Source organism: Eschrichtius robustus, chromosome 9 (genome assembly GCF_028021215.1).
Source record: "Eschrichtius robustus isolate mEscRob2 chromosome 9, mEscRob2.pri, whole genome shotgun sequence".
NCBI classification, from domain to species: Eukaryota; Metazoa; Chordata; class Mammalia; order Artiodactyla; family Eschrichtiidae; genus Eschrichtius; species Eschrichtius robustus.
The window spans coordinates 72,699,049-72,711,364 of record NC_090832.1 but is presented as its reverse complement, the minus strand read 5'-3'; the positions used below and the strand labels follow the sequence as shown (position 1 = coordinate 72,711,364).

Sequence of the window (12,316 nt, the reverse complement as noted above, 5' to 3'; positions counted from 1 at the left end):
AAGCTTCTGCTTATCAAAAGACATCTTTAAGAAAATGAAAATGCAAGTCATAGGTCAAGAGAAAATGTTTGCAACACATACATCTACCAAAAGACTTGTATTCAGAATGTATGACAAAACCTCTACAGATCAATAACAAAAGATAACCTCAATTTTAAAACGGGCAGAAGTCTCACACACAGGCTCTTCACAAAAGAAGATAAACCAACAGCCAATAAGGGCATGAAAAGATGCTCAGTATTATTAGACATCAGAGAAATGCTCATTAAAATCACACTGAGTGTCATGTCACTCCCACGAGAATGACCGACATTACAAAGACGGAGAGCACCCAGGGCTGACAACGATGTGGAACAGCTGTAATTCTCATGCGTTGTGGAGAGAGTGTAAGATGATATAACCACTCTGGAAAACTCTGCAGTTTCTTATAAAGTTAAGAAACATCTACTATACGACCCAGTAGTTCTACTCTTAGTATTTGCTCAAGAACAGTAAAAACGTGTATCTACAAAGAGACTTTTCAAGAATGTTCATAACAGCCCCAAACTGGCAACAACCCAAATGCCCTTTAACAGTAGAATGCATAAACAAATTGTAGTGTATTTGTACAACAGAATATTACTGAGCAAGAAAAAGGACAAACTATTGCTGCATGCGACATCATGGATGAACATCAAAAGCATAATGCTGGGCAAAAGAATACAGGCACAAAAGACTATATATTGCATGCTTCCATTTGTATGAATTTCAAGAACAGGCTAAACTAATCTGCGGTGATAAAAATCAAAACAGATTGCCTCTGGGAGGTGGAAATTGACTGGAAGTTCAAGAACAGGCAAAGCTAATCAATGGAAATAGAAATCAGAGCAGTGTTACCTGAAGGGGCTGGAAATTGAATAGAAGGAAACTTTCCAGAAGAAATGAAATATTCTATATCTTGATTGGGAGGGTGGTTACATGGGTGTATCTATCAATAAAAACACATTGAATTTTACATTTAAGATCTATGGAATTCAGTACGTAAATATTGCCCAACTATGAGACGAATAGTAACTGAATAGAAGCAAGCTGTGTCCGTGATCACAATTTTTCACATACAGGTTTTTTAGTTTATCAGTCAGGGAAACAAAAGAGGAAGAACAGGATGGTCTGTGGAGTATTTAATGTTTACCAGACTCTAAGAGAACAAAGGTGGGCTTTTCCCTTGTTCTCAAGGAGGGAGAATCAGACAGATTGCCCTGTTACCACACCCAGAGATCATGGGGAGAGAGAAGAGCGGGGGTGAAACAGGGAAGGCATCTTAGTGTCTATCCCCTGGGCTCTGCCCTGGGGAGGGGCAGAACACGCTTGGTCTTCTGTACCTTCGTTCTTCAGCAAGCGGCGTGGATGGTGGTCAACGGACTCAGTTTAATCCTGAGAACACGTAGCCTGGGTTATAGAAGAGCTGCTGTACACAGCTGGGTTTCTGGGTCGGCCTTCACATTCAGCTGATGCTCCGGGCAAGCTGGAAAGCTAGAACTCAGAGCTCCTTAGCCTGGAATTGGGGGATGGTGTGACCCCAGCAGTCCTAACCATGCTTTTTCCAAACATGCTAATCCCCTCTTTTCCTAGGTGACATTTTAGCTTCTTAGGTCACAGGTTGCTGGCACACTCATCGCTGTTCTCAAACATCTTTTAAACTTAGGTGAAATGACAACAAGGGGAAGAAAATCACTTACTGAAAGATGAGATAAGACCTATTCCTATTAAATTTGCATTAAAATAGAATTCCATCAGTCTCTCTCAAATGATTTTTCTCTGAATTCTGAATACATGACCTAGTGAATGTTGTACTCCTGTGTCAGTCATTGATCTTCCCATCACCTTGCGGAGTGGGCAGCGAGACTGGTTAATCAGGCTTATCACTGCAAGGAAAAACTCAGGCTTCTGAGAGGAATTCCTCATCTGATGTCACCCAGGTCATCACAGCAGGAGATAAATCTGATATAAAAGTCCCTCCGCTGCCTGGATTGCAAAGCTTCTAGAATTGCTGAGCCCTGAAATCCAGGTGATTCTTGATAATTTGGAGGTTAGTTTTTAAGATCAGACTTTTCAGACCCATAACTTGATTCCATGTCCCCTGCCCCATGAGAACTTGGTCATAAGTGCTGTATCTTGAGTGATGGGATGGGAAAGAAGAGATTTAAGAACTGAAATCACTGAGATTACACACTCCGGAGCCTAATTGTTGTCAGGTTCTATCCTGGATTTGCAAGTGTTCAGACATGATTCTTCACCTTACAGAGTCACTACCTGTGTGGGAGTCGCCTTTCTATAAATCTGGAAAGGATGGTGATTAAAGTAGGTGGGCTATCAAGTTATTCAGTTTGCCCCTGCTCTTTCTGTCAGGCACTCGTGGGACTCATTGAGAGTTATTTTACTCATCCATTCACCGATTTATTACCATTGAATTGCTAATTTGTTCCACACTGAATGAAACAAGGAATCAGGAACTGGAGTTTTTTCGCACTCTTATCACTGATTGTGTCAATCAAGCAGGAAATCTGACCCCTCCTTACCTTAGCTTATGCCTTTGTGAAATGCGTATAATAATTCTTGGCCTAAGTGACAGCACGGGTCAGTTTTGAGAATGGCGTGAGATAAATGGATATGACAGTGCTTTGACAAACATGAAACTCACCCTTGTGAGATAGTATTGTTGTTCAGGCCGGCCTGATGTCGGCCAGTGATTCTAAACCTGACCACGAGTAGAGATCCTTGGGGATTCTATGAAACTACAGACTACCCGTCCCTACCTCCGGAGATCCTGAGAGACTGTAACCCAGAATCCTGCATTTTAAGAAGCACTTCAAGTAATTCTGATGCAGATGATCCAAGGGTCCCACTGAGAAACACCGGTGTGTGATGCAGAATATCAAGGATCCCTCAGCGAAAGGTCTCTTTTCAGGATGGTCCAAGGGCCCTCACCTTGTGACTTTTGCCTTGGGTTTATTTGTACATGTTCAGAAGTGACGTCTCTCAGTTCTGATGTTTGTCTGCATGCTGTGTACAGGGACTTGCACTCCATAGATGCCGAAAACCATGCTTCTGCAGGTAACTAAGCTGGAGTGTAAGCAGTCTTTTATTTTGCTTTTCTTTACAGCAATGCAGAGTCTTCGGAGAAGAGATTCAGAATGAACAGCTTTGTGTCAGACTTTGGAAGGCCACTGGAACCAGATAAGGTCTTTTCTCGACAGGGCAATGAGGAATCCAGGTCCCTCTTTCACTGCTACATCAATGAAGTGGACCACTTGGACAGGGCCAAAGGTGGTCTCCAGACCACAGCCCTCGACAGTGAAGTTCAACTCCAGGAAGCCATCAGACGCAGTGGACAGCCAGAGGAAGAGCTGAACAGGCTCATGAAATTTGACATCCCCAACTTCGTCCACACGGACCAGAACTCCTCCTTTGGGGAAGATGATCTCCTGATTTCAGAACCACCTGTTGTTCTAGAAAATAAGCCAGTTGCCCAGACCTCACACAAAGACTTGGATTGAGAGGCATGTTTTGTAAAGTGTCTTCCTGAAGATGTTGGGTCTGTCTTTGTATAGCAAGAAATCTTCATTCACCAAGATTGTGTGTGTTTGTGTATGAGACACAGAGAGAGAGACAGAGAGACAGAAAGACAGAGAGAGAAGAGAGCCCCCTCAGAAGAATGCTGATTAAGCTGAGTGTTTATGCCTTTAAACACATTTGGGGCTTTTTGGGGAACCGAGTATTTACACTGTCTCATCCTCCTTGTCATTGAAAAACTTGGCCACGTATTCAGTGTCAGCGTTCTTGAATGGGGTTTGGCATATTGCATTCCTACCTGCCACTACCACGCTCCACCTTCAGCAAGTTGCTTGGCCTCTCTGGGCTGCCTGCCGCCTCTTTAACTGCAAGGTGAGGAGTCCGCGGTAGATGATCCATTCCAGCTCTAATATTTTGTGAATTTATGATTTTGTATTCGGATGAGGCTGGATATGCCCAAAGCAGAATAAACCAGGGCGCTGCCTCTTAGCTCTTGTTGTAGCATCCCCCAGGTCTGTAACTCCCACTCAGCCCTTAACCGAGCCCAGCTTTTGTCAGGGGCCTGAGCATCTACCGGGACGTCAGGAGACTCGTTTCTCATGGTCACTGTGGCTAGCATTTCTATTGCTTGTGCTGAAACAGCAGTTCTGAGACCCTCCAGCCACCCGTGCTCAAACCTGGAGACAGCCCTGCCCCTCCTCTCCTGGGATGAGTACCAATTCATGGTACATTGTAGGACAATCCTGTCCCCAGAAATGTATGGAAGGTTGTCAGCTGGGTGAGGGGAGGTGCCTCCTGTGTCTCTGTGTTGGTGTAACTGTGTCTGGTCGCGCTACTGTGCCATTGGCTAGTGAACAAGAAGAGTGCTATTTGCCAGGCTGTCTGTTTACCTGGCAGATGTGAAAGTGATGGTCATGCGGCTAGTGTGTGGGCTTTGAGCTGGGATGGTGAATGGGTTATAAATACCCCATCAACAGATATTCAAGGTGGCCTGGGGCAACCCAGAGTTAATTTCATGAAGGAATCAAACCTGCACACTGTTTTTTGGAAACGACTTGGTTTTGCAGTCACGTTGCATGCATGGCCAGCTGCTAAACTCTGGGTGGCGTTTTCATTATGGATTTGTTTACCACCTGTCTTGCTTAAGCTGAAAAATAAATCCATTTATTGCACCAGAATTTTCTCAGCTTCTTTGTTTTCACACATCCAATTTTTCATTTCATTTAAAAACGATTCCATGTTTATAGTGTCTCAATTTCTATCGTCTCTAGGATCCCAGTGGTCTGAGTCATGCACCAGATTTCATTTAGGAATTATTCCACCGAAAGAAACCCCTTTCCCATAATGTCTTTTGAGGAAAATATTATTCTTTAAGACTCTAACACTAAACAGTAGGACAAAGCATGGAACATTTCTTGTAGTTAACACACAGTCTTGCAAAAAGAAACTTGCTATTTTCATTAAACTTGCTATTTTCATTCATTAAAATGTTGATTTTAATAACTTTTACTAATGCGAATATTATTATTAATAACTTAAGTAACAAAATATAAACCATGGGTTATTTATTATTAAGATTCAAAACTATTTAAGTGGTATCTTATTTAGAAATAGATTTATTAGAAGACTGAAGGATATTCAAAAGATAGAAAAATACCCATGATGATACTATCATTTTTGTTAATTAAATGTCAAGAACTGTGAAAGGTCTAAGATTTGACCCCTTTTGAAAGCTAGCAAGTTAGCAGGACACAGTTCTGTGGAAGCTGGCAGAAGATATAAGACTCCTGGGTCAGAGACAAAGAACTTTATGACCACACAGCAGGCAGCACATGCATATCATGTTCATTGGTTCCTGACTCATTTCCTGTTGCTGTTGTAACAAAGGACCACGAACTCAGGGGCTTAAAGCAACCTACATTTATTCTCTTACAGTTCTAGAGTGCGGAAGTCAAAGATCAGTGTCAGTGGGCTAAAATCAAGGTGTCATCAGGGCTGTGTTCCATGCGGAGGCTCTAGGGAAAGATCCATTTTCTTGCCTTTTTCAGCTTCTAGAGGCTGCTCACACTCCTTGGCTCAAGGCCCTGTATCACTGTCACCTCTGCTTCCACTTTACATCTCTGTCTCTGAGCATCCTGCTTCTCTCCTATAAGGACCTTTGTGATAACATTGGATTACCTACAGTAATCTCCCATCTCAAGATCCTTAACTTAATCACATCTGCAAAGTCCCTTTTGCCATGCAAGGTAACATATGCACAGGTTTTGGGGATTAGGAAAGGACATGTTTTGGGGGGGGCGTGAATTATCCTACCACATTCTTCTCTTTGGCCCCAAAGATTCATGTCCATCCCACATGCCAAATACATCCATCTTATCCCAACAGTCTTCAAAGTCTCAAATATTACACCATCAAATCAAAGTCCAATATATAGTCTAAATAGTGTCAGCTCAAAAGTCCCAAATGACATCATCTTATTCATCTAAGTCAGGTATGGGTGAGACCCTTTGTATGATCCATCCTGGGGAAAAATTCTCCATCTGTGGACCAGAAAACTAGAAACAAGTTATCTGTTCCTAAAATGCAATGGTGGGACAAGCATAGAATACCAGTTCTAGACATTCCTGTTCAAAAAGAGAGAAACTGGAAAGGAGAAAGGAGTCACCAGTTCCAAGCAATTTCAGAATTCAACTGGGCAAATTCCATTAGGTTGCAAGGCCCGTAAATAATCTTCTGTGGCCCATGGCTGCCCTCTGGGCCGGCAGCTCTACCCTTGAAACCTTCCTTTTTCTTGAAGGGTAGAATGTATTTGTAACTGAGTAGTTTATCAACCTGTTCCCTGAATGTAAAATTTGGGGGAGTCTGCCAGCCTTCTCTCCTCTTGTTCTCTCTCTGTCCCCAAGTTGGCAGTGTTTCTGCTGGTATAACATTCTCAAGAATATTGTGAGTCTCCTCAATATGTCACATGTGCTCATTCCATCAGACAAGAGGCATAAATTGCATCACAGAGTCATTCTTTCTTGAGGCAGGAGCATGACTTTTGGTAAACCAAGCCAGTCAGGGTAAGGCAGCTTCTACTTTGACCAAAGGGCAATTGTCTAGAGAAGGAGGCACTAGTGGGCCAGCATCCCCAGCAGCTGGGAATAACACACTGGATAGTAAAATCTGGGTGGGACACCACCAGCACCCTTATAAACAATAACAGGTGGCATTTATTGGGCACTAAGCCACCTCTGTGTTAAGTTAATTTTTTGTAAACTTACAGTGAGAACTCTCAACACAGAAGCTTAAAGGGTCCTTTTAAATAGGAGTTAAGTCAGGATACTTCTCTGCTCAAAATCCTGCAATGGCTTCTCATTTCACTCAGTGAAGAAGCTGGAGGAGTCCTTGCAATGACCTCAAAGCTTTCCTCCCCCCCACCCCCTCGGCTGATCTCATCTCCTGTCCCCCCCGCCACCCGGCTCACTCTGCTCCAGACACACTGGCCTCCCTGCTGTCCCGTGAAGACAGCAGACATGTACCCATAGGGCTGTTGCCCTGGCCAGTCTCTCTGTCTGGAACACTCTTGCCCTAGATATTCACATGGCTCCTCCCTCACTTATTTCAAGTCTTTCCTCAAATGCCTTTTGTTGTGGGTCATATTGTGTCTCCTCCACCCCCGCCCCCCAAATTCATATGCTGAAGTCCCAACCCCCAATACTTCAGAATGTGATCTTATTGGGAAATAGGATTGTTGCAGATGTAACTGGTTAAGATGAGGTCATTAGGGTGGGCCCTAATCCAATATGACTTGTATCCTTATGAAAAGGGGAAATGTGGGCACAGAGACATGCATAGAAGGGAGATGATGGGAAGATGTAGAGAGAAGATGGCCATCTACAAGCCAAGGAGAGAGACCTGGAACAGATTCTCCCTCCCAGCGTCGATTCCAGTCCTCAGAAGGAACCAACACTGCTGACACCTTGATTGCAGACTTGCAGCCTCCAGAACTGTGAGACAATAAATTTCTGTTGTTTAAAGCACTCAGTTTGTGGTTCTTTGTTACAGAAGCCCTAGCAGCAAATACCCCCTTCTCGATGTTCTTGATGAGGCCAACTCTGGCCATCTCATTGTAAATTGGGGACTGCATTTCCCTTATCTCTGCCCCAGCACCCCCATCTCCCGGACCATATTCTATTGCTCTTTCTCTACAGCGCTTATCACCTATCATACTATACAGTTCACATGACTATTATGTCTGTTGTTTATTTTCTGCTCCTCCTACTAGAATATAAATTCTGCAAGGACAGGGATCTTTATTTTGTTCACTGATAGGTCCCAAGCGGCTTGACCAGTGCCTGGGACACAGTCAGTAGTCAATAAAGATTGGCTTGATGGAGGGAGAGACTGTTTCTTATATTTACAGGTCAGAGAACTAAGGCTCTGGGAAATTCAGTATTTTGCTCGGGCACAGAACCAGTAAATGGCCGATCAAGCTGGGTGTCAAGTAAATAGTGAATGTGGGGAAGGCTTGAATGATTCCCTTTCTGTTGGTTAATATTTCTCTGGTATATCTTTTTTTTCTATCTCTAACTTTTGACCTCTCTCTGTTATTCTTTTAAACTTTCGATCTGTTTTAAGTTTTAATTTTGCTTTGTTTCAGATTAACAAATGAAATTTATGAATCTAAATTTTAATTTGTGAGTTTATTTCATCTAAATATACTGTGATTACCAATGATGTTTTATTTCTAGCATTTTATTTTGTGATTTCTATTTACTTTGCTTTTCTCCTTTCCTGCTTTATACCTTGCAGTTGTGGTTAAGAGCATGGGGTCTGGAGATAGCCTGTCTGGGCTTGGTTCCATCACTTGCTAACTGTGCAGTCTTCACTAGGATACCTAATCTCTTTGAGACTCACTTCCTTCATATATAAAAAGGGATACTATCCACCTCAAAGCTTGTGAGCCTTAAGTGATAAAATATATAAAGAACTTTTAGAATAGTGACTGGCCTATTCTGAAGGCTTCATTTTGGCTCCTTTATTTTTATTCTCTTTTTAAACAATTATTTTAGAGATTGCCCTTGAATTGTAATGAACTTACTAGATATTGCAAGTTAAAATGTTGTTTAACCCACCCTTTGAATTGTTTTATTATTAGTGTATTTTATTTTTTTTTTTAATTTAATTTTTATTTTATGTTGGAGTAGAGTTGATTTACAGTGTTGTGTTACTTTCAGGAATACAGCAAAGTGATTCAGTTATGCATATACATATATCCATTCTTTTTCAGATTCTTTCCCCATATAGGTTATTACAGAATATACAAACAGCTCATGCAGCTCAATATCAAAAAAACAAATGACCCAATCAAAAAATTGGCAGAAGACCTAAATAGACATTTCTCCAAAGAAGATATACAGATGGCCAAAAAGCACATGAAAAGATTCTCAACAACACTAATGATTAGGGAAATGCAAATCAAAGCTACAATGAGGTATCAGCTCACACCAGTCAGAATGGCCATCATCAAAAAGTCTACAAACAATAAATGCTGGAGAGGGTGTGGACAAAAAGGAACTCTCCTACACTGTTGGTGGGAATGTAAATTGGTGCAGCCACTATGGAGGTTCCTTAAAAAACTAAAAATAGAATTACCATATGATCCAGCAATCCAACTCCTGGACATATATCCAGAAAAAAACATAATTCGAAAATATACATGCACCCCAATGTTCACTGCAGCACTATTTACAATAGCCAAGACATGGAAGCAACCTAAATGTCCATCAACAGAGGAATGGGTAAAGAAGTTGTGGTACATATATACAATGGAATGCTACTCTGCCATAAAAAAGAATGAAATAATGCCTTCTGCAGCAACATAGATGGACCTAGAGATTATCGTACTAAGTGAAGTAAGTCAGACAGAGAATGACAAATATCATATGATATTGCTTATATGTTGAATCTAAAAAAAATGATAAAAAAGAACTTATTTACAAAACAGACTCACAGACTTAGAAAACAAACTTATGGTTACCAAAGGGGAAAGGTGGGGTGAGGGATAAATTAGGAGTTTGGGATTATCATATGCACACTACTAGATATATAATAGATAAGCCACAAGGACCTACTGTGTAGTACGGGGAACTCTACTCAATATTCTGCAATAACCATTGAATTTTATGTATATTTTATTTACATAAGTTGTTTCTTTTAAAAAATTGACTTTTTTTTCATGATGTCCTGATTTTTCATGTTTTCTGTGATTTATTTTATTTTTTTAATGACTCATTTATTTTATGCTCTCTTTTAGATTGTTTCAGAATTTTAGGCTCCGGAATACTAATCATTCTGGTTTTTGGGGTAAGCTACTTCTTCCTCATGGCCAATTATTTACTTCTATTTTTTGTCTTGTGTGTGTGTGTGTATGTGCCTGTATGCACGTGTACTGTAGTGTGAGCTCTCCAGCAAGCATTATTTTTTCCTATGATTGTCCCATACATTCTGCTTTATAAAAGTTTCCCTAGAGAACAATTTTGTATTGCTTATCCCTTAGGATAAGTAAGTAATTTGATCAATCTGGAATTGTTATGTTTTTTGCTTGGGAATTCCTGAATCATAAATAGAGTATACATTTGGATTCCATATCCACATGAAACATGGGCTTGGAGTTTAGATTTTTTTATGGGAGACTTTTTTTCCTAGAGATCCTGGAAACACCAGTTTCTTCATCCCTTTCCTGTGTGTGTGTGTGTGTGTGTGTGTGTAGTTCATTCTGTCTCCCTTTCAATGAAGGGGCAGCTCATCCAATAACTTTTATGAGGGAGGTTTCTATAAAGGAAGTCTCTACATCTGGTATGAACCTTTTTTTTCTAAATAGACATTATAGCCCTGTTCACTGCAGATTAAAACCCCTCCCCTCCAGAGTGTTGTGGCATCAGCTTACAGTCTTACCATTCTGGCTTTAAGTGTCCTCTTTATATGTCACCTGGGAACTACTCTCTCCTTCATAGTTAGCTCTGTATTATTTTTGTTGTTGTTGTATTTTATCCAGCGTTACTAAAAGTTTTACTTAAAAGAGATCCAAATCAGCTCAATTCACCATGTTTTCCAGAACTGAAAGCTTCAGTTCTAGAGTATCAGTTTGATTTTTCTTAAAAATAGATGCCAGTGTATTTCTCTGGTGAACATCTTTATACTGTCATCTATTTTCCCATAATTTCCTCTATTTTCTTTAATATATTAAAGGTAATTATTTTATAGTCTTTATTTTTAACTCTTTACATCATGTGTGGGTTTGCATCTATTGTCTAATGTTTCTTATTCTCATATTATCAATCATGTAGTCTTGACACTTTTCATGTCTAGAAATTTTTATTACTTGGCAGACATTGTGAGTGAAAAATCCATTGATGCTACATATGTTGTCTTCCATGAGAGAAATTCCCCTGCCCCTTCCTGTTAGGCAGACAGAATGAGGGGCTATCATCTCACTCCAGTCAGGCATTGTTGAGGTGGGTCAGGACTGAATTGCTTTTTCTTAAAATAGCTTTGGGGTATACTTGGCAAAATAATTTTTAACGCTTTTAAAGTATACAATTTAATACATTTGACATAAGTGTTTCTCCAAGAAACCATCACCACAATCAAGACAATGAACACACCCATCACCCACAAGTTTTCTCCTGCCCTTTTGTAATCCCTCCCTCCCCATCTCTTCCCCTGGAAACCATTGATCTGCTTTCTGTCACTGTATATTGGTTTGCATTTTTCAAGATACTTGTATGAATGGATTCATGCAGTATCTATTCTATTTTGTCTGACTTCCTTCATTCAGCATAATTATTTTGAGATTCATCCATGTTGTTGTGTGTATTAATAGTTTATTATTATTATTTTTTTGCTGAGTAGTGTTTAGTGCTGAGTTATTGCTGAGTAGTTCATTGTGAGTAGTGTTTAGATAAACCCTAATTTGTTCATCCATTTACTTGTTGATGGATATTTGGGTTATTTACAATCTTGGCTACTATAAATAAAACTGCAGTGACTATTTAGTTACAATTCTTTGTATGGACGTATGCTTTTATTTTCTAAAGCACCTAGAAGAGGAATGTCTGGGTCGTATGGTAGATAGGTGTTTACCTTTTTAAAGAAACTGCTTAACAGTTTTCTAAAATGAGTGTATTACTGTAAATTCCTCACAGTGTATATGAATTCTTATTGCTCTACTTCCTTGCCAACGCTATGTAAGGTCAGTCTTTTTAATTTTATTCATTCTAGTATGTGTGTAGTAGTATCTCATTGTGGTTTTCGATTGCATTTCACTAATGACTAATGGCATTAAGCATCTTTTCGTATGGATATCCAGATATCCATCTGGATATCTTTGTGAGGTGTGTTTTCAAATCTGGCTCATTGTCATATTGGGGAGTTTGCTTTATTATTGAGTTTTGAGAGTCCTTTATTCTGGATATAAATTCTTTATCAGATATACGATTTGCAAATAGTTTCTATCTATGGCTTGTCTTTTCATTTGCTTAACAATGTTTTTGAAGAGTTTTGAAGACCGTCTTCATTTTGATAAAGTTCAGTATATCAATTTCTCTTTTAAATGGATCATACTTTTGGTATTATAGCAAAGAAATATTTGCCAAACCCAAGTCATAAAGGTTTAATCCGATGCTTTTCTTTCCCTAGAAGTTTTACAGTTTTAGATTTTCTATTTAGATCTATAATCCATTTTGAGTTAGTTTTTGTGTATGCTGTGAGGTATGGAGCA

At 40.0% G+C, this 12,316-nt stretch overlaps 1 protein-coding gene across 2 annotated transcripts in view; it reads left to right on the top strand.

Annotated features, from left to right (window-relative positions):
• Positions 1-4,650, top strand: part of MRAP2 (melanocortin 2 receptor accessory protein 2) — an 86,444-nt gene extending 81,794 nt beyond the window's left edge. For both annotated transcript variants that reach the window (XM_068551533.1, XM_068551534.1), the window contains exon 4: positions 3,143-4,650. In XM_068551533.1, the coding sequence (XP_068407634.1) occupies positions 3,143-3,536 (394 nt within the window). In that variant the 3' untranslated portion in view covers positions 3,537-4,650. The remainder of the gene's footprint in view (positions 1-3,142) is intronic.
• Positions 4,651-12,316: the final 7,666 nt, after the last annotated feature.